The 19635-nt window shown below is 40.7% G+C and overlaps 1 protein-coding gene and 1 pseudogene across 5 annotated transcripts in view; one reads left to right on the forward strand and one right to left on the reverse strand.

Moving 5' to 3' along the window:
• TDRD3 (tudor domain containing 3) overlaps positions 1-9958 on the reverse strand; it is a 160360-nt gene extending 150402 nt beyond the window's left edge. For all 5 annotated transcript variants that reach the window (XM_019415595.2, XM_019415596.2, XM_019415591.2 and 2 more), the window contains exon 1: positions 9879-9958. In XM_019415595.2, coding sequence (XP_019271140.2) covers positions 9879-9919 — 41 coding nt within the window. In that variant the 5' untranslated portion in view covers positions 9920-9958. The remainder of the gene's footprint in view (positions 1-9878) is intronic.
• A 4589-nt stretch (positions 9959-14547) lies between these two features.
• Positions 14548-15510, forward strand: LOC109247173 (uncharacterized; annotated as a pseudogene).
• The last annotated feature ends 4125 nt before the right edge of the window (positions 15511-19635 follow it).

Genomic DNA, 19635 nt, shown 5'->3' on the forward strand with positions numbered 1-19635 from the left:
TATTCAGTTAGAAGCAAATATCAATAAATAGAGAAAGCTTTGGGGTGCTAGTGGCTCAGTCGGTTAAGCATCAGACTCTTGATTTCGGCTCAGGTCATGATCTCTTGGTCTGTGGGATTGAGCCCTGCTTGGGGGATTGAGCCCTGCTTGGGGGCTCTGAGCTGACAGCGCAGAGCCTGCTTGGGATTCTCTCTCTCTCCCTCTCTCTGCCCCTCTGCTGCTCCTGTGCTTGCACACACACACACGTGCTCTCTCTCTCTCTCAAAATAAAAGAATAAACATTTTTAAAATTTTTTTTTAAGGTTTATTCATTTTTTGATAGAGAGAGAGCGTGAGTGGGGGAGGAACACAGTGAGAGGGAGACACAGAATCCGAAGCAGAGTCCAGGCTCTGAACTGACAGCCCGACGTGGGGCTCAAACCCGTGGACTGTGAGATCCTGACATGAGCTGAAGTCAGACGTTCAATTGACTGAGCCACCCAGGCGCCCCTAAAACAATAAACATTTTTAAAAAATAGGGAAAGCTTGTATAACAGGTTATTTCCTACATTACTGTAAAAATTACATTTTTTCATAAAACTAGTTTTTAAAATTTCACAATATTCATTTCACAAGTAACAATTTTCTCCTCTACGCAAGGCTTGAAAAAGTTTTATATTCCTGGAGAACACAAAAACAGTATGATGAAACATACTGAGACTAAATTACAATGGAATTTGTGGAACATTCATTCCACAAGCATGTACATGCCTACTGTGGACCTTGCACCCCGCTAAATGCCAGAACACCTCAGAGATATGACTTCATCCTCGTCCTACAGGAGCTTACGAAATAAGACATCAATCAAACTATTTTAACTATTTGGAAAAACCAAATATTTACTTATTTCTTTTGATCTAACAATATTAGAATATATTAATGGCAAAAGGAAAAATTATTTCACTAACTTTATCATGATCATCTACCAACTTTCCAGACACTTAAGCTTAAATACATCCCTATTTCTCTTCCAAAACAAAACTTAAACTGAATTATTCTTAAATCCATTATAAACTGTTGGCTTAATTTATTTAAGTTTTTTCCCCATTAATATTTATGCTTAATGTTTCATATTCTGTATTTTTAAAAATTTGTTAATTTTCAAACTTCTCAAGGTCCTGCCTAGGAATTTAATAGAATAAAAAATTTTTTTTCTTAATATCTTTCTTCACTTAATATCCATTATAGACTGACTGTCTTCTGAAAAGTTGCAGCTGAATTTTATGAGCATTTTATATTTAGAGGAGTTTTAAGGGGATTTGGGGGGGGGGGAATTAAAAAAAGAAACGTTCAAATATCTGAAGTTTTAAAAAATGTTTTTAAAAACTGCTCTGAGTCTCTAATAATCCAATCCAGTAATCCAATACTGACCTAAGCAAATAACCTTATCACAGAACTCTTAAAGACATATCCATTTTCTCTTTTCAGAAAAGTCACTGATTTCATATTCCAATGCTCCCCCGCCCTGCCCTGCAGCTCCTAAAAAGCTAAGTCTCCTTTAAAATGCTGAAATTCCCAGGTGCCTGAGTGGCTTACTCGGTTGAGCATCTTTGGCTCAGGTCATGATCTCCTGGTTTGTGGGTTTGAGCCCCCCGCGTCAGGCTCTGTGCTGACAGCTCGGAGCCTGGAGCCTGCTTCGGATTCTGTGTCTCCCTCTCTCTCTGCCCCTCCCCTGCTCATGCTCTGTCTCTCAAAAATAAATGCATGTAAAAAAATAAAAAATACATTAAAAAAATTTTAAATGCTGAAATTCCTCAGTGCTTGCACCTAGCCTCTTCTTATTTAAAGTTTGATTTTTAGATCACTGATAGGTGCTAATAGAAATGTAATGCAAGCCACATACGTAATTTTAAATTTTCTGGTAATCACATTTTTAAAAAGTAAAGAGAAACATGTGCAATTAATTTAATAACATATTTTAACACAATATAGTGATGGCATTATTTCAATATGCAAACAATATGAAAATGAATGAGAGATATTTATATCCTTTTTTGGTACTAAGTCTTCCAAACCTGGTGTGTATTTTACATTTACATCACATGCAAATTTGGGTTAGACATATTTCAAGTATTCAGTAACCACATGTGGCTAATGTCTACCATACTGGACAGTGCAGCCTTAGATGATCTCATCCATGCACTACTTCAGTCATCAGCTATACCCAAATGACTCCATATTTATATCTCTAATCCAGTCTTCTTCCTAGTGCAAGATTAGTATTTCCTAATATCTAACTGACATCTTACTTTAGATGACTCAAAGGCACCTCGTACTCAAATAATGTCCAACTTCAATTCATGATCCACCCCTCAAAAATGTACTCCTTTTCTAAGACTCCCTATCTAGCCATACTGTAATCAGTTTAGGTATACAAGCCAGAAACCCAGAAATCAACCCCTTGACACCTCCTTCTCTCTCTTTCCCATATATAGATGCGTATATTTAGATGGATATAGTCCATCTAAAAGTTCTGTCCATTTTACCTCTCAAATACCAATCAAATCAATCTCTGTTCTCCATCGCAATCATCACCACCATTCTACCACTCTACTCAAGCCAAGCTCCGAGCCATTTTCTTCAATGCAAGCATTTCTCAACATCTAACTATGATGTCATCCCTACTTCAACCGTCCCAACCCCTGATAAAACTTTCCAACTGATTTCTACTGCCTCCAGAATGAAAGCAAGGCCTGAGCTACATGACCCAGACCCTAAGTGTCTCCCAGTTCCGCCTCACTATACCACCTCTGTCTTGCCCTCCACTCATCCTGGTCCTTCAGACCTTTGTACTCACCATGTTCCTTACTGCCCTATAAACTCTGCATATGCTGCTTTACCCTTACTTAGTCTATTTAATTCCCACTCATCCTCCAGATCTCAGGGAAGCATTCTCTGACCACCACAAAGACACCAAATTTCCCTTCTATAAGCTCATCTAGAACCATGTCCCTTTTCGTTTCTGTGTACTTTACAGATGCAATGTTTGAATATGTAATTAATGGCTTTCTCCCCTTAAGACTACATCTGATTGAACTAAAGAGTCTGCCACAGCAAGATGTTTAATAATTATTTGTTGAATGAATGTGTTAGTGAATCTGCCTTGTTTTTTTCCCTAGACAAAGACTAGACACCATGTGAGATGGCATATATAACATGCCCTGCTTATACAGCACTAGTTCTGGAAAGCTTCCCAGACTTCTCAAGCAAAATACCAGTATATGACATGTTTAAATTCTGACCAACTAGTATATCATCACCAAAACAAACAGTGCCTTGTGTACAAGATGCATAAACATTTACTATGTGTATCTCAGTACACACATTACTATATGGGGTTACATATTTCTCTGCATTATTGCAGAGGCTTACTTATTGTTGTAAAGATACCATATCTTCAGCAGCACCATCCTAAGATGAGGGTAGCTATCTGTCTCCACTTTAAAGGCTGTGAAACTGTAGTAAGTATAAAAACTGCTCATGCATGCACACAGACTTACACCTATCAAGTCAGGGTGTGAAACCTATAGGGGTTATAGTAATAAGGTACAGGCAGGCTCTGTCCAGTCCTGGAGCATGATGTGGTTCTTTCCTCCTTCTCTATATCACCAGTGTGCTTCCTTTCTGCTCTCAGTATCCTTGATTTGACACCCTTGTTAACATTTTATGTTATCACCACATATTTCTTGCCCCCTCTTCTCTGCTTTTCTTTGTTTTCATTCTATGACCTCATAAAAATGTTTCTCAATTTTTACACAAAAATTTTTGCATTGTTGGGAGTGCAGTCTACTTCTTCTAAAGACCATCTGGAGGCAAAGTCTTCTTCAGCTACTTCCAGAGCCTACATCTTACAAAAAATCACAGTTTCTAAATAGTTGGGACTTAACTGCAACATGGTAAGTCAAAATGCCAATATTCTTCTTTTGTCAAAAGGAGAAAACATAAACCAAAAAAGTTGATATAGTTATATTTTTATGGTTCTTGAAATGTTACTATGTAATTTTTACTTGATTTAGCAAATGCTGCTGTGTGAGAGGAGAAAATTATTTTCAACTTGCTGAGGTAGCAAGTTTCTTTTTATACCCCTTTTATGCTTGAGGCAGTCAAGTCTACAGGCAGTTGAAACTAGATTTATAGGTTATTCACCAAAAAAAAAAAAAAAAAAAAAAAAAAAAAATCACTGCAAACAGCACCTTGAAACCTGAAAACTTGCACAGTTTAACAGAATATCCAGTCATTTTTTTTTAGCACTTTATAGTATCAGAAGCTGCCAGGCAGTGTGTAACATATTTTGAGACAGAAGGTCAACAAGGCTTATTACTGTTGAACTATAATTTCACAAACAAGGTAAACCAAAGAGATAGTTACAAATGCTCATTAAAGAAATGGGAAATGTTTCAAAATAGGAGGTCTCTGATAAGTCCCCTGAAACCAAAATATAAATCAACTGGTTTCTTCTAATGTTCTTGAACATGATCTATTATTGTTTCAGCTAAAAAGTGTGTTCATGGTTCTTATCCTTTCCAAAAGAGTATACCAAGAGTATGTTTATATCAAAGTGGTAATGATAGAATATATTATAATTTTAGATAATAAAATATCCTGCACTTAATGTACAACCTTATAAAGAACTACTAATATCCTTTACAAATATACTTATGCCTAAGAATTATGTTGGAATATAAGGGAGCAAAATTTCACATGCTCTTTGTATAAACTCTTATTGTCTATTACCAACAGTGTAGTACATAAAGGTATAGTTATATTGATGGTACTGCAAAGGTTGCTTTTCTTTTTTTTTTTTCTTTCATTTTTTTATGTTTATTTTTGAGAGAGAGAGAGACAGATGTGAGCGGGGGAGGGGCAGAGAGAGGGAGACACAGAATCTGAGGCAGGCTCCGGGCTTCGAGCTGTCAGCGCAGAGCCTGACATGGGGCTCAGACCCACAAGCCACGAGATCATGACCCGAGCGGAAGTAGGACGCTGAACCAACTGCAGAACCTGGTGCCCCAGGTTGCTTTTCATTTAAAGACTGGGATCAATGACCAGCAGTCTCCTGAGGAAGTGTTGTGTCTCTCAGAAAACAGAAACCATACAAGAAAGGTGCAGGGTGGACTACAGGACAGGAATCTGACTTTCTTGGTCATGACCATTAATGTATTTGGAAGGAAGCTTCCACGTGATGGAATGGGAAAAGCAGCTCTCCCTCTGTGGCCAGGCTAAAAGTCAGGAATTACAAATTCCAGCAAAATGTCCTGAAGTACCACTTTGAAATATCATTCTCAAGGCAACATGTGGAATAGGGCAGGCCCCCTTCAAGACAAGACAGCATTCACTTTGTACCCATACTGCCACTGTGCTTCCTAAATAATAAATGGACAGAACTTGTAGATGGACTATATCCATCTAAATATATATCAAAGTTGTTCTTCTTCAGCACTAAATTTTGATAAAGACTGTTACAAGCTATCATCTTTCTTAGGTGTCTCAAGGTGAAAGAAAGGGAGAGGAGTATACACTTGGGCCAGAGGATGGTCAGTGTGGTCGTAGCACCAGTCATCAAAGAGAGAGAATCCAAAAGGAAAGGTGAAATTCAAGGCGAACAAGGTAAGAAGACCTTTGTGTTCATCCTTTTATTTTCCCTCTAACCCTGCCCTCCTCACCAAAACACAAAAACAAAAATCCCAGAGCACAACCTGGTTAAGCCTTGTTATGTTAGAAACCTGGAGTTTCTCAGAAATTATGTTCATAATACAAATGGAAACACACTATTTCTAATGCTACCTTATGGTGTCTTCAACTCCAAACTGCCGAGTAAGGCAAAGACATACAATATGGTGTCTTACTTTTTCAGACCTTATTCTCAGACTTAGAAAAATACACAATTAACCAGATTTTCAGATAACCCTAATCAGCCCTTAGGTGAGCCACCGCAAGATAAAGGTTTCTTTGTTTCCAAAATCACCATTCCTCAGCATAAGCACTTTATCTTTCCCAAAGAAAAAAGTAAATTTACACACTATAAAATGCTTAAATCCAATTTTCTATTTTAAAATGTATCATTTTTTTTTTATCAACAATTTAAATTAGAAGTGGTCACCATGGCTTGATGGAAATGAGTTTTGAATCTTTATTCCGCCCGTTTGGGCTCTATTCTTGGTTCTGCTACTTGTAACTGAGGAAATTTTTGATTCCCATGGTGCTTCAGTTTCTTCATCCGCACCTGAAGACATTAAGCTATACCATCACTAATTCTATGGAAAATACCTTCTCTTTTTTTTTCGTTCATTTTTTTAAATGTTTATTTATTTTTGAGAGAGACACAGACAGAGATAGAGACAGCACAAGCAGGGGAGGGGCAGAGAGAGAGGGAGACACAAAAATCAGAAGCAGGCCCCAGGCTCTGAGCTGTCAGCACAAACCCAGGGGCCATGAGATCATGACCTGAAGCCAAAGTCAAAGGCTTAACTGACTGAGCTACCCAGGCGCTCCACCTTTTCAAAAACACAATCACAACTAATTGTGTTCTAACATGTTTCTATTTTTTTAAAGTTTCAAAAGGTTGGGGCACCTTTTGAAAGTCAGTAGGGCATCTGACTCTTGATTTCAGTTCAGGTCATGATCTCCTGGGTTCCTGAGTTGGAGCCCCAAAATGGGCTCCTTCCTGACACTGTGGAGCCTACTTGGGATACTCTCTCCCACACCCGCTCGCTCTCTCAAAATAAATAAACTTTAAAATAAATAAAAATTTCAAAAGATTCACATTTCTATAAAAATTTTAAAGATTCAAATGGTTAGTAGAAATATACAAATCCCCCTTAAGGGATTCTCCAAGGAGAAAAACCAAAAAGGTATTAAGTAAATCTGTTATCTAGACAAATTAAGTAAAATCTCCTCTCATACTGAAGTCTATTCCACACATAACTAAGTACCACAAAAGATCAATGTACTATTTAGTGCATTATTTAAACATAATCACCATACTGTGTAAGTCCCTGAAAGTTTTAAAGTTCAAATCAGCAAAACCTGATGTTTTCTATGCTACTCATCACTAAAGAAAAAAATTATTGTAAAGTCTGCCAGGGTGGCTACTGTTGGAGTTATATTTTAAAATATTGATTTTGTGGGGGTTCTAATGAAGATTAAGGACTTAGGAGGGGGAAAAATACTCAGAAAATAACAAACTGGAATAATAGATTAGAAACCTAAGCTTTTTTGGCATAAGATATTACCCTAACCTATTGTTTTAGGTGAAGATAATAGAAAGGATTTAATAGTTTAGGTTAGCATCTATTTCTTTTTAAGTCCTACAAGTCATTAAGTGAATAGATTAAGTACTAAGAAAAATGGTTTTGTCAGTGACAATAATAGAGAATCTCAAGAGTTAGAGGAAACTGAGAATATCAGAACTGAAATGAACTGGTCAGAGGTACTCTTTGGTCATCAATTCTCCTTCTAGTACTCTTCTCTGCCTAAACATTTGAAATTCTGTATTTTAACACAGTAAGTCTATACTTAAATGTAAGATCTATACAGGTCACCTGAACGCCTAGGAGATCCTTTTGTTTGGCACAAATCTAACCCATTCAAGACCCATTAGGAATTACATGTAACTCCAAAATTCCTAGAAAAACAGCCTTATTAGACCCATGGCTTACTATTGCCTTCATTAGTCACTGCCTTACAAAAGCAACAGAAATCTGGTGGAAAAAGAAACATGTTAAACAGATAATTTGTGATATAAAGTAACAAATGTTACAATATAACATTCCTTTAGCTTTATAACAAAGGGAGGCACTCTAAGATTGGGTGGAAACCCCTGCTAGCAGTCTGATTGGCAGGGTCTGAATTCTAATTGGCAGGGGCATCCCAAGGTCAATTGTATGAGACTTTACTGAAAACCTACACTGTAGTGGCTCCCTGGCACCAAAAATACACAGAAAAATCAGTTATAGTTCCCCACCCTTAAGGAGTTTAGGGTCCAAAACCAAAAAAGAACAATTTAGTATGTGTTTAGAACCAAAATATGAGACTAGCCTTTCTAAAGGAGGTGGGGTCATGTTGGAAAGAAGTAAAAGACCAAGTTTCTACCTGAGGTTGTATCACTAGGTTGAAGAACTAAGGCTCAATCTAACGAAGCATGGGAAAAAACTGAAATAGAAGAGTGATCCAAGGAGGCGCCTCAGTGGCTCTGGCAATTAAGCATCCAACTTCACCTCAGCTCATGATTCCTGAGATTGGGCCCTAAATTCAGCCCTGTGCGGACAGCTTGGAGCCTGCTTGGGATTCTCTCTCTCTGCCCCTCCCGTGCTTACGTGCTTGCTCTCTCTCTGAATAAAGAAACTTTAATAATAATAACAATAATAATAATAATAATAATAATAAAACGAAGAGTGACCCAAGAATCTTCAATACGTCCTTTGAGGTAAAGAAACTGAAGGTAGAAATTCCAGAACAAAAGTAAAACTGGGTAAGGTTAGCTTTTAACTCCACAGTCTGTTATGCTAATGGTGTTCACGGAAAAACTATAGGAACAAGGCATAACAGTGGGAAGGACCAGCCCCCCTGTGCTCACCTTTCAGCTCCACCACTTTCTAGATACGTAAAGTTACTTTTACCAGTTCTGTGCTAGTCTTCTAACTTGAACAGCCAGGAGCCCCCTCTCTTCAAAATACAGGTGTTAAATCTGGCCCAACCTTTCGGGTCTTAAGCCTCACTGCACACCCTCCTACTTCCACGAACCACAAGGATCTAGTGTCAGTTCTGCAAACCAATAAGCGCTTCCCTACTTCTGTGTTGCGTCTCCAGTGGCTCTGCCTAGAAAGCCCTTTCCTCGCCGTCTTTCAAAACCCACTTCTCTAGGAAGTGAGCTCTCCTTCCCCTCCAATTCCATAGCACATTTGCCTGCTCCTCTGTACAGTTTGCCACTGTCTCCGTTTTTGTGTTCGTTCTTTGGATGCCTCCCTCTCTGCTCTTTTCCCTAAGATAGTGAACTGCCAGAGAGCAGGGGCAAATCTTTTTCATCCTTCCTACCCCTCCTCTCTGTGCCTATGAAGGCCTGGAAAAGCGTTACTAAATTAAACAATGTTAACAACTGCAATGACCTCAGTTTCAGAAACGGCTTAATTTCGCATAATTTTTTCTTGCTCTCAGATGTTAAAATCTTGACGTGAAACGTGTTTAAAAATCAGAACACTGCCATCGCTTCAAGAAAAGTTCTACGGAGCACCCACACGAGTTGACAATGAGGTCATTCCTAGCTTCAGAAGTTGTGAGTGTGCCACGGAGGGCAGCTTCACACCGGTCCGTACACTACTCCGAAATTACGGAAAAGAAGCGGCGGCCCAGGCAGCCGCACAGGCTTTGCTTGGGTCGACCCTCAACTTCCCGCGGGCCCGCGGGCCCGCGGGCTCCGGCCGCGCTCGCCCCTCTCTGCCGCACACGGTTCTCCAGCCCTCGCCTCCCCTCGTCCCGCCGCAGCAACACCGCCCGGAGCGGCGCGCACGGCGCGGCAGGTCCTATCGGGCGGATCCGCTCGGGCCTGGGCCGCCAGCCGCCCTGCCTGCTCTGCCAGCGGCCCCCCGGCCTCTCCCCGGCCCGCCGCCCGCCGCCCGGGGCCCAGGCCGCGCCGCCGCCGCCGCCGCCCCGAGGGGAGCTGGGGGACTCGCTCGGCTCCGCGTGGCGCCGGGGGCGGAGCCGGCCCGGAGGGCCGGAGAGAGGCCGGGGGCAGGCGGCGGCCTCCGCCTACCCCGACACGTACCCACCGCCCCCAACCCCAACCCTCCTCGGGGCCCCGGCCCGCGCCCGCGGCCGGGCGGCCGGCGGGACTTGCCACTTACCAACCCGCCTGGGACAACGCCGCGCCGGGGACCTCAGACATGGTAGCTGCTTAGGTCGGGGGTGGGGGTGGGGGGCTGGGGGTGGGGGTGGGGGGGGTAGGCCTCCTACTTGAGACCAAAAAAAAAAAAAAAAAAAAAAAAAAAAACGAAAGAAAAGAAAAGAAAAAAAAAAACTCCTCTGGTCGGCTCTGCAACTGGGCATGCTCAGTGCGGCCGGCGCTTCCGCGTGCGGGTTCCACTCGCCGCGTTTTCCGAGCGGCCGCAGGGGCAGGCCTGGCGTGGAGCTTGGTAGTTGCAGCCCGCCGGAGGCCTTGTTCCCCCCCCACCCCCCCCGCCCCGCCACCCCCCGCTACGGACCGTCTGGGGCCTGGAGTTCGCTGGCCAATTTGTGAAGAAGGACCACGAGACTTTGCCTCTCCATCGAAAGCTGATCATTTTTTGTTTTGGGTCACTTTTCTGAGTTGTACACCTTGGAAACTAATGGGGACGTTTTTTCTAGAGCAGAAAGTAACGTCCGCATTTCTAGCGCCTACAGGCGGTCATTTCACAGAAACCAGGATATGCTAGGGTTGAGGGATGGGTCGGTTGCGAGGAAGTGTTTAGTTTCGGGGTAGTAAAACTCAAAGGAATGGTAACCCCAGCCACCCTGCACAAGAGAAAAGTTTACTTTTTTTTTTTTAAGTACTCGGTTCATTCACCCCGCTTTTCCATCTGCCCCGACGCAAAGAATGAAGTCGCATTTTTTCGAGTCCCCACAGGCAAATCAGTTTGTAGAGATTGTACCACAATGAAAGCGGTCAACCCACGAAAACCTCCACTTAAGGGACATGAATAAATCGGGCAGTTGTGTGTTTGTTTTCTCTGTCGCTCTGCCACTGGACCCGTCCAAAGTCCCAGCGCAGCCCTGTAACGTTAGCACGAAGACAGCCAGGCCCGGCTCCCACAGCTTCGCTGGTGTCCTTCTCCGGCTTTCAGGAGCGATGAAGCACAGGGGCGGGTCCCCGAGTAAGCATGCGCGACGGCGTGGCGGAACCGCGCGCTGGGCGCGCCAGCGCGATTGGACGGCTGAGACTTACGACAGCCAATCGGGGAAGAGCAGGTGGAAGAGGCCGCGGGCAGGGGAGACGCTCCCTAAAAGTTTGCTCCGCCCTCTCTGGTTTTCCACCTCTGTGAGTACTCGAGATAAAGACGCTTCTGTGTGGTTCCAGCCCCAACTGTCAAGTCTCGGGGAGAAACCGAGAACTTAAGCCGTATCATCGCGGCTGCCTCATTTGAAACCATCATCACAAAGACAGACTGCGGAACTGGTCAGAGAAGCTCCTGGGACTGGGGAGGAAATTGACAGTTACAGAAGGAAGGAAATAATTGCTGTGGGCGGAGCTAAAACTCAATACAAATTTTTCTCCTTCTAATTGGGATACATACTCTGGGCTTCCCAACTCATAGTTTTAAAATCTCGATGCCTTTCTTAACTCTAATGCTATCGAAATGTGTTTTCAAGCACATTGCTTAGAAACTATTTTTAATGAAACATATTTCCAAGTATTTAGAATCAGAAATAATTTCATCCTATTCTCTGCAATTTACAGTAGCATACGGTGTTTAGGCCATACACTTGGCTACAAGTATATTTCAGTTTATTGGCACCAGTCATCATATACAGGAGTCAGGAAAAGATTTACCATTCTGAAGGTAAATAGATGGCTCAAATTGCTAATATTTTTTATTGGTTGTTAAATAGAATCCACTCTTACCGATTATTTACATTTTGCAATTAGTTTAACTTGTTAACTATGAAAATGATATGCTGTCCTAGTATCAGAATTACTCACTTCTTAACTGTGAGTCCTTTATACATTTGTTTTCATGGTACAGTGAATTTACCATTGCAAAGCACTTACAATAACTTTAATAATATGCTCCACGAAACACTGTATTCCCTTACTTTAAGACATATTTTAAAGAATGAGTTGAGGATAACCACTAGAAAAATTGGGGACAATATTAGCATCAAAAACAATGACAATAATTTATTGAATTAAAAAAATAAGTAAAATGCATGCTTTTAGAGTGGCACTAAAAATAACAAACAGCAACTGCCTGGCTCGGTTTCATATGAATATTACAGCAAAAGTCTATAATGATTGGGGGGGGGGAGGATTCCACTTTTCTTTAAAAACATCATCCTGGGGGTATCTGGGTGGCTCAGTCGATTAAGTGTCCAACTCTTGATTTTGGCTCTGGTCATGATCTCACAGTTCGTGAAGTTTAAACCCCGTATAACAGGCTCTGCACTGACAGTGGGGAGCCTGCTTGGGATTCCCCCTCTCCCCTCTCTGCTCCTCCCCTGTGCTCTCTCTCACTCTTTATCTCTCTAAATAAATAAATAAACATTTTTTTTTTTTGAAAAGGGGGTACCTGGGTGGCTCAGTTGGTTAAACATCCCACTCTTGATTTCAGCAAGGGTCATGATCTCACTGCTCGTGAGTTCAAGCCCCTAGTAGGGCTCTGTGCTGACATCACAGAGCCTGCTTGGGATTGTCTCTCTCCCTCTCTCTCTGCCCCTCCTCTGCGCTCTCTCTCTCTCTCTCTCTCAAAAATAAATAAACTTTAAGGGGAAAAAAGTACAATTGAGATGCTTCACACCCACTAGGATGGCTATACTTGAAAAGATGGATGATAACAAGTGTTGATGAGGATGTGAAGAAATTGGAATCTTCATACATGGTTGGTAGGAATGTGAAATTGTGCAACTATTTTGGAAACTGTCAGTTTTTAAAAAAGTTAAACATAGAGTTTCCATATGAGTCTGCATTTCTACTCCTAGGTATATATATATCCAAGAGAAATAAAAACTAATGTCCACACAAAAACTTGTACTTGATGTTCATATTAGCATCATTCATTATAGCCAATGATGTTTGGAAATAATCCAAAATGTCCATGAACTGATGAATAGACAAACAAAAGGACTGGGATTCCACAAACTAAAGAAAAGGGAATTTGCTGTTACCCCATTAGGCATTATTCTAGGAGATATGATTTAGGAGATGAATTTTTAAGAGGAAGAGTAAAATAGTTGACCTCTAGAAATTAACTTCTAGAATTCTGTGATTCTAAACCATGCAGATGAACCCCATTTGTTTTAAAGTTTCTTAACTAGTAAATACAAGCAATAGGGTGTGGCCATCAGGACAAATGGGGTCATGCCATGACAACAGACAACCACAGAATGTTAGTGGCTTTTAATTCAAAGTGTTTATTTTTATAAAGAAAGACAAGAAAAAAAATTTCTGTCCAAAGTGGGTGTTTGGAGGGTGGGGAGGAAGGCCTCTGATCATCATGGTCATCCACACCCCTTTTTTAAAAAAACGTTTCATTTTGAGAGATACAGCGTGACTGAGGGAGATGTAGGAAGAAGGGGGGAAGAAGATCTGAAGCAGGCTCCACCCTGACAGCAGAGAGCCCGGTGCGGAGCTCAAACCCACAGAACCATGAGATCATGACTTGAGCCGAAGTCAGTACCTCAACCGGCTGAGTCAACCAGGTGCCCCCTCACTCCAGAATCTTGACAGAGCATTAACCAGTAACATTGCTGGTCAAAGCAGTAGAGGGTAAAAAAGACTCTGGAGAACCTCACACTGGAAATTAATGCCCTGCCAGGACTGGACATACGACAACACAGAAAGTCAATCACCAGGTGCCAGAAGGTAGAGAACCATAAATATTCAATGAGCACGATTAATGCTTGTGGGAGCCAATAAGGTACCAGTATTATTTGTAATAACAAAACCCTGAAGGTAACTAAAATGTCCAACAATGAGGGAATATTTAAATAAGTTATAATAGGGACCATGTAGACTTTACCAAAAAATGAAGTAGATCACTATGTACTAAGATATATTAGTCAGATATGTATGTAGAGTAAGAATATAAGTACTGCAAGTCATTAAGAAAAAGGTTTAAAAAAGATTTAAAAAAATAACAATAAAAAGAAACAGGTAAAAATCCCATTAGAAAACTGTGCAAAGTGTATGAATAGGCAATATGCAAAAATAAAATCTAAGTAATCAATAAATATGTGAAAAGTTTAACCATATCAATAACCACAATATTGGTTTCAGGTGTGCAACATAGTGATTAAAGCAATGGGCTATCAATAAAATTCCACTTTTCATCTGACCCAGTAACAAAACTAGTAAAGAATATCAAATGTTGACAACGATACAGGGAAATGATTCCTAATACACTCCTCATAAGAGTAAAGTTGATACAACCACTTTGGAGAGTGATTTGGCAATATCTAACAAAACTGAAAAGTGTGCATACCTTATGGTTGCACATTTTCACTTTTACATACTTATTCCAGAGAAAGATATTCGCTGACACATTGCTTTCAAATAGAAGAATGAAAACAATGCCAATGTTCAGTTGAGGATAAATGGGTTAAAAAAAAAAAAGGTGGTATGCTCATAAAATAAAATGCTCTATGCCAGTTTAAAGGAATACCCTAGACCTCTATGTAAATTTGGGTAGATCTCAACGACATAAAACCAGGTTAAAAAACAAAACAAAGCAGTTTAGCAGCTTTATAAACATAAACAGTATTACATTATGTGAAATTTTAAAAGCACATACTAAAATATATATACCAACACAGGTCTCCACAATGATGGAAATACTCTATGTCTCCACTGTCCAATATGGGAATAGGAGCCATTCGCCACATGTGGCTACATGTGCACTTGGAATAAGGCTAGTGAGGACAGGCAGCGCCAGTGGCAGTAAAATGTTCCAGAATCTTACCAGGCAGCCCTCCGGGTCTTTCTCGGGGCCAGCCGGCAACAGTTACTTCCCCGTGCCTCCTGCCCCGCTGCCAGGGCCGACCATGGGGCTGGTGAAGAGCCCGGATGGGAAGGGCATAAATTCTTCTGCTACTACACCCAGCCACACTGCCTGTCCCCAGTGCAACTGCTGTGCAGACTAAGTGCAGTAGCCGGACTCCTTTTTCAACCGTCCAGTCCAGATGTGTTGTCCTTCCTGCAACAAGATGATTAAGACTCAGCTGTCCTATCAGCCGGCGCCCTCACCCGGCTGTTTTGGGGAGCCTGTGCCTGCTGGGGTACATAGCTGGCTGCTTGCTGCTTCATCCCTTTTTGTCTGGATGCACTTGTGGACCACGACTGTCCCAACTGCAAAGCTCTTCTAGGCACCTACTAAAAGCATTTACATAGCAGGCTGCCAGACCTGAAGGGAGCCACGTGCTGCAGGAAGTGCTCTCCAACTCTTACCCAGTCCAGCCCCAGGGATGGGGGTTTCATCTTGGGGGCCTCATCGCTCTAAGGGCTTCACCTTCATGTCTTCTTTTGGGGCAAAAATATCGCAAAAGTAACACACCTCCAAAAGCCCAGAGATTGCTGCTTGGAGTCGTGCACAGGACATGCAAAGACAGTCACCTCTAGTGTTGGTTCAAGGGTTTCCCACCTACCGTGACCCCAAGTCACCCCATCTAACTGTGACCATTGCCCCGTCTGAATATCTTCTAGTAATTTGCCATTGGCCGGCTTCTTTTCTTGCCTCCGTGGGCCTTTCTGGGGGCCGTCTCAAGCTGAGAGGCCACAGTTTGCCTTAATTTTGAGACTGCTCTGGCCCGAATACAGCAGGCCCAGCTTTTAGTGCCTGCCATCATGTTCATCTGTTCCCACTTCCGATGATAGAAATCTTGCCTTATAAACTAAGGGCTTGGCTCTCAGAGTCTGTAACTGTGTGCTTTCATTAGCACACAAATTCACTTTAATTTCTTCATTCCTTTTTAAGTACAAGGAGGAGCTATCCACACCCACAAGACACACACGCATGAGGTCATAAATGCATGCTGGATACAAGTGTAGGGCTGGATCTTGTCATGGATCTGCCTTCCCTCAGCTCTTTTTACCAGATCCTCAGCCACTTTACATGAAGAGCCTTTTTCTTATAGAGGAATTGTTTGAATTAACCATTTTATAACCCCCTTTTGGTCTTAAACACCTTCGAACATAATTTTGAAAGGAGACATTTATAGAACCATTTTTCTTGACCATATGACTGCTATCATTTTCCCATTTGCCAGTGTGCTCTCTTTTTGTTGTTGTTGTTAACAGAAAAAGTAATGGATAATCTTATCCACTGCCTCTGTGTGGGTTCTGTGTGGTTCTTAAAAGTCCCTATAATGAGGGGTGCCTGAGTGGCTCAGTCGGTTAAGGGTCCTACTTTGGCTCAAGTCATGATCTCACAGTTCGTGGGTTCAAGCCCCATGGCTGGCTCCGTGCTGACAGTTCAGAGCCCGGAGCCTGCTTCTGATTCTGTGTCTCCCTCTCTCTCTCTGCCCCTCCCCTGCTCACACTCTGTCTCTGTCTCTCTGTCTCTCTCTCTCTCTCAGAAATAAACAAGCATTTTTTAAAAAAATTATTTTTTAAATCTCTATAATGGAACTGTTAAAGTGAGACTCCCTTTTGGGTTCCCAGTGGTGAGTTTAGAAAGACAAAGGAAAGCACAGTTTGAGCACATCCTGGTCCATGGTGCTGGAAAGCTTGGAGACCTGACTGTTTCAAAGGAATCTCATTTCTGATTTTATTTTTCAGAAATACAGTTTGTTGCAGAACATCAGAAGACATGATTTCTATGACTCAATCAGCAATCCAGAGTTCTCGATTAGCCTGTATTTCATCTTCAAAATCAAGATAAGCTGGGCTTGACTTTCAAAAGTCCCCATTTTGATACTAAATAGGCACAGGGAATGCACGTGAATAACATTATGTAGAATCAAACTAGACCTTGAACAAAAATTGGTATATTGGCTGACAATTATAGTTGTAACCATTGATTCGGCTTATTCATGATGTTTTGAAAGTTCCAGTAATTATCTTTGCAATGGATATGGATACTACATAGTACTTTGGTGTTAATCTGCTTTTTAAAAAATAAAGTCTTTTTGTTCATTTGGTGAACTATTTATTAAAAAAAAAGAATATGGCTAGTGCCAATGGTGAAACTGATTTTTTACACTTTATTTTAATAAATTTAAATCAGTGGCTACATACTGGACAGCACAGATTTATTTATGTCTGGATGTGTAGATGCATACACATGTATGTAGAAGAATGAAAACTGATTTGAGGACATACGACAAACTCAGAATACTGGTGGGGTATAAGGGTAGTTGCCAAAGAGGATTTTTTTCTTCATTGGTTAAGTTTATTTCTTTAAAAAAAGAATAGGAGCAATTATGACAATCTATTAGTTACTGTTCCTTGAGTAGTAAGAATATGGATGGTTTTATATTATTACTTATACTTATTGCTACATTTTAAATACCTCAAAAAGGCAAGTTGCAACACTTTTATTACATGATACTTTATAACAATAACATTAATATACTTTTATTTTAGTATACTGTTCTGTTATATCATCAACATAATCAAAATATAAGTAGTATGAGAAAAAATAAGGAAGAAAAAAAAAGGAGAGGAGGGCAAAAAAACAAACAAAAAAACCCCACCAGACTGTAATAGTGACCCTCAGAAATTTGAAAGACACATGTACAAGAACATTTAGACTTGTTGTCAGTCTCAGAGGGTAGTTCTAAGGACTATAGAGAAGACTTCATCTTAATATAATAAAAAAATCTTAACCTAGAGGCAGTCCAACAAGGAAAACAGGCGACCTCAGAACAGTGGGAGTTCCCCGGTGATGGAGGTGCTAAGTCTCCATTAGATGAATGTTACAAAAAGGAATCCAAGTGGTTAGATGGGTTCAGTGGCTTATCAAAGGATTTTCTAAGGAACCCTAGTGGCTCTCCATGGTGCCTCAAAAACCACAGTAGGGGACAAGGAGAAGGGTCAGGAAGCTGGAGTCAAGGCCTCCAAGCCCACTCAAAGCTGAACAGCACTATTTTAACTTGCTTTACACACTGCATTTTGATGACAGATTTAATTTGAATGAAGCAGTCAGCAAATAAAAAGAAGTTTTGAGAACCATGAGGCTACATGAATAAACCAGTTATTGATTCAACAGGGATGTATTAAACCCACACTAGGAGCCAATCATTGTGCGAGGCACTGCAGGTAATATCTGCAGTCATGATCCCGGCCTTTGAAGTTTATAGTCTGAGGATAAAAACATTAAGTTATGTATACACAGTTAATTAGTTCCAATTGTGAGTGCCATGAAGGTGCAATCAAAGCTGCAAACTTACGTATAATATTAGAATTCGTATTTTTATTATTAAAATGACTAATTATAAACTAAACTTGATTTTGTGCTATGTATATGTGTGTGCTTGCATTAGACTATTTATTCAAATATTATTTTAACAAAATGTATTTACTTAGGGGCTAGGCATGGGTAGGCAGCTGTGAGTAAGACCAGTGGAGTCCTTGTCCTCATAGAGATTCCATTCTAGCTGTTTAGGGAAGAAACCATGAATTTTATTTAATGCATTAAATTTCAGAAATTATCACTGTAGGTTTTGTCAGTTACTACAAAATACAACAAAATATGAGCATAACTGAACATAAATACAGGAAGATGAGTTATAAGTGAAGAAAAAGATTGAGAGGACATACACATAAATGTTACTAATATAGATATCTGGGTGGTCATAGAAGAAGCATGATTTTATGCCCTTAAATGTATGTGTATTTTCCAAAACTAGCAGGTACTATTTTTACAAAAACATATACAGGTCTGATGAGAATATGGCAGAGTGAATTATTGTGGCATCTTTTATTCTCTGAAATCTTAGTGTTTCACATCTATGTGCAGTATGGTTGGTAGTTGTAACAACTTGAAGAGTCTTCTGCCCTTGTTGATTTTATCATCTAATATACTGCAACACTTCTCATGATATGTACTTTAGGATTCTGTTTATATTATTTCTCTTTGTTGTTTGAATTACATTCATATATTCGAAATATCATTTCTTATATCTTGCTTTACCTGACCTAAGTATCCTACATACCCTTTTCAATTAATCATTTTTTATAAGTAACTGAGTACTTCAAATGTCTTTGAGATTTCAACTAAACATTTCCAAATCTACATGAAGTAGTTTTGATATTCCCACTGAAAGTATGGTAGATATAGGAGATGTTGTTTCAGGCCTCTTCAATCTCAGCAACAGCTGACTTAAGTGAGCAATGTTTTTCAAATAGAATGAATAAAGATACAGGGGGTCCTATAGAACCCAGGAGCACAAAAGTGGTGAACCTTAGGAAGAATAGGAAGTAATAGCTGAAAGCCACCAGACTCCCAGGCAAGATTCCATCTCTACTCTCTTTTGTTCCCTACTCTCCTTTGCTTTCTTCTTTCTCTTTACTTTCTAATTTGTATGACAGTGTGTGTGTTTAGATCCTGAGTTTATGTATCTTGGTCCCATCCCCCAGAGAGACCATGTCACATTCTTGATCCCAAACAGAAATTTCAGAGAAGGCATCTGGCATGGCATGGGTAAAGAGCTCAGCATGGGGTTCAATCAGTATGGTCAGAGGATGGGATCACGTTTGACACAGAGGCTGCCACATGAGAAAAAGCTGGCAATTGAGGCACTTACCTGAGCAGACACCCCAAAAGCTATCTACCATAGTTGTATTCCTACTAAATGCTTGTAAAATAAAATTTTAAGAACATATGATTTAAAAGAATGCTAGTTGCACCCACTTATAAAATCAATCATCACAAGTTAATGTATCTTCTGTATATATTCCAATTTTACCATAAT

The sequence above is a fragment of the Panthera pardus genome, unplaced genomic scaffold (genome assembly GCF_024362965.1).
Source record: "Panthera pardus isolate Hobbes unplaced genomic scaffold, ASM2436296v1 HiC_scaffold_1, whole genome shotgun sequence".
Classification (NCBI taxonomy): domain Eukaryota; kingdom Metazoa; phylum Chordata; class Mammalia; order Carnivora; family Felidae; genus Panthera; species Panthera pardus.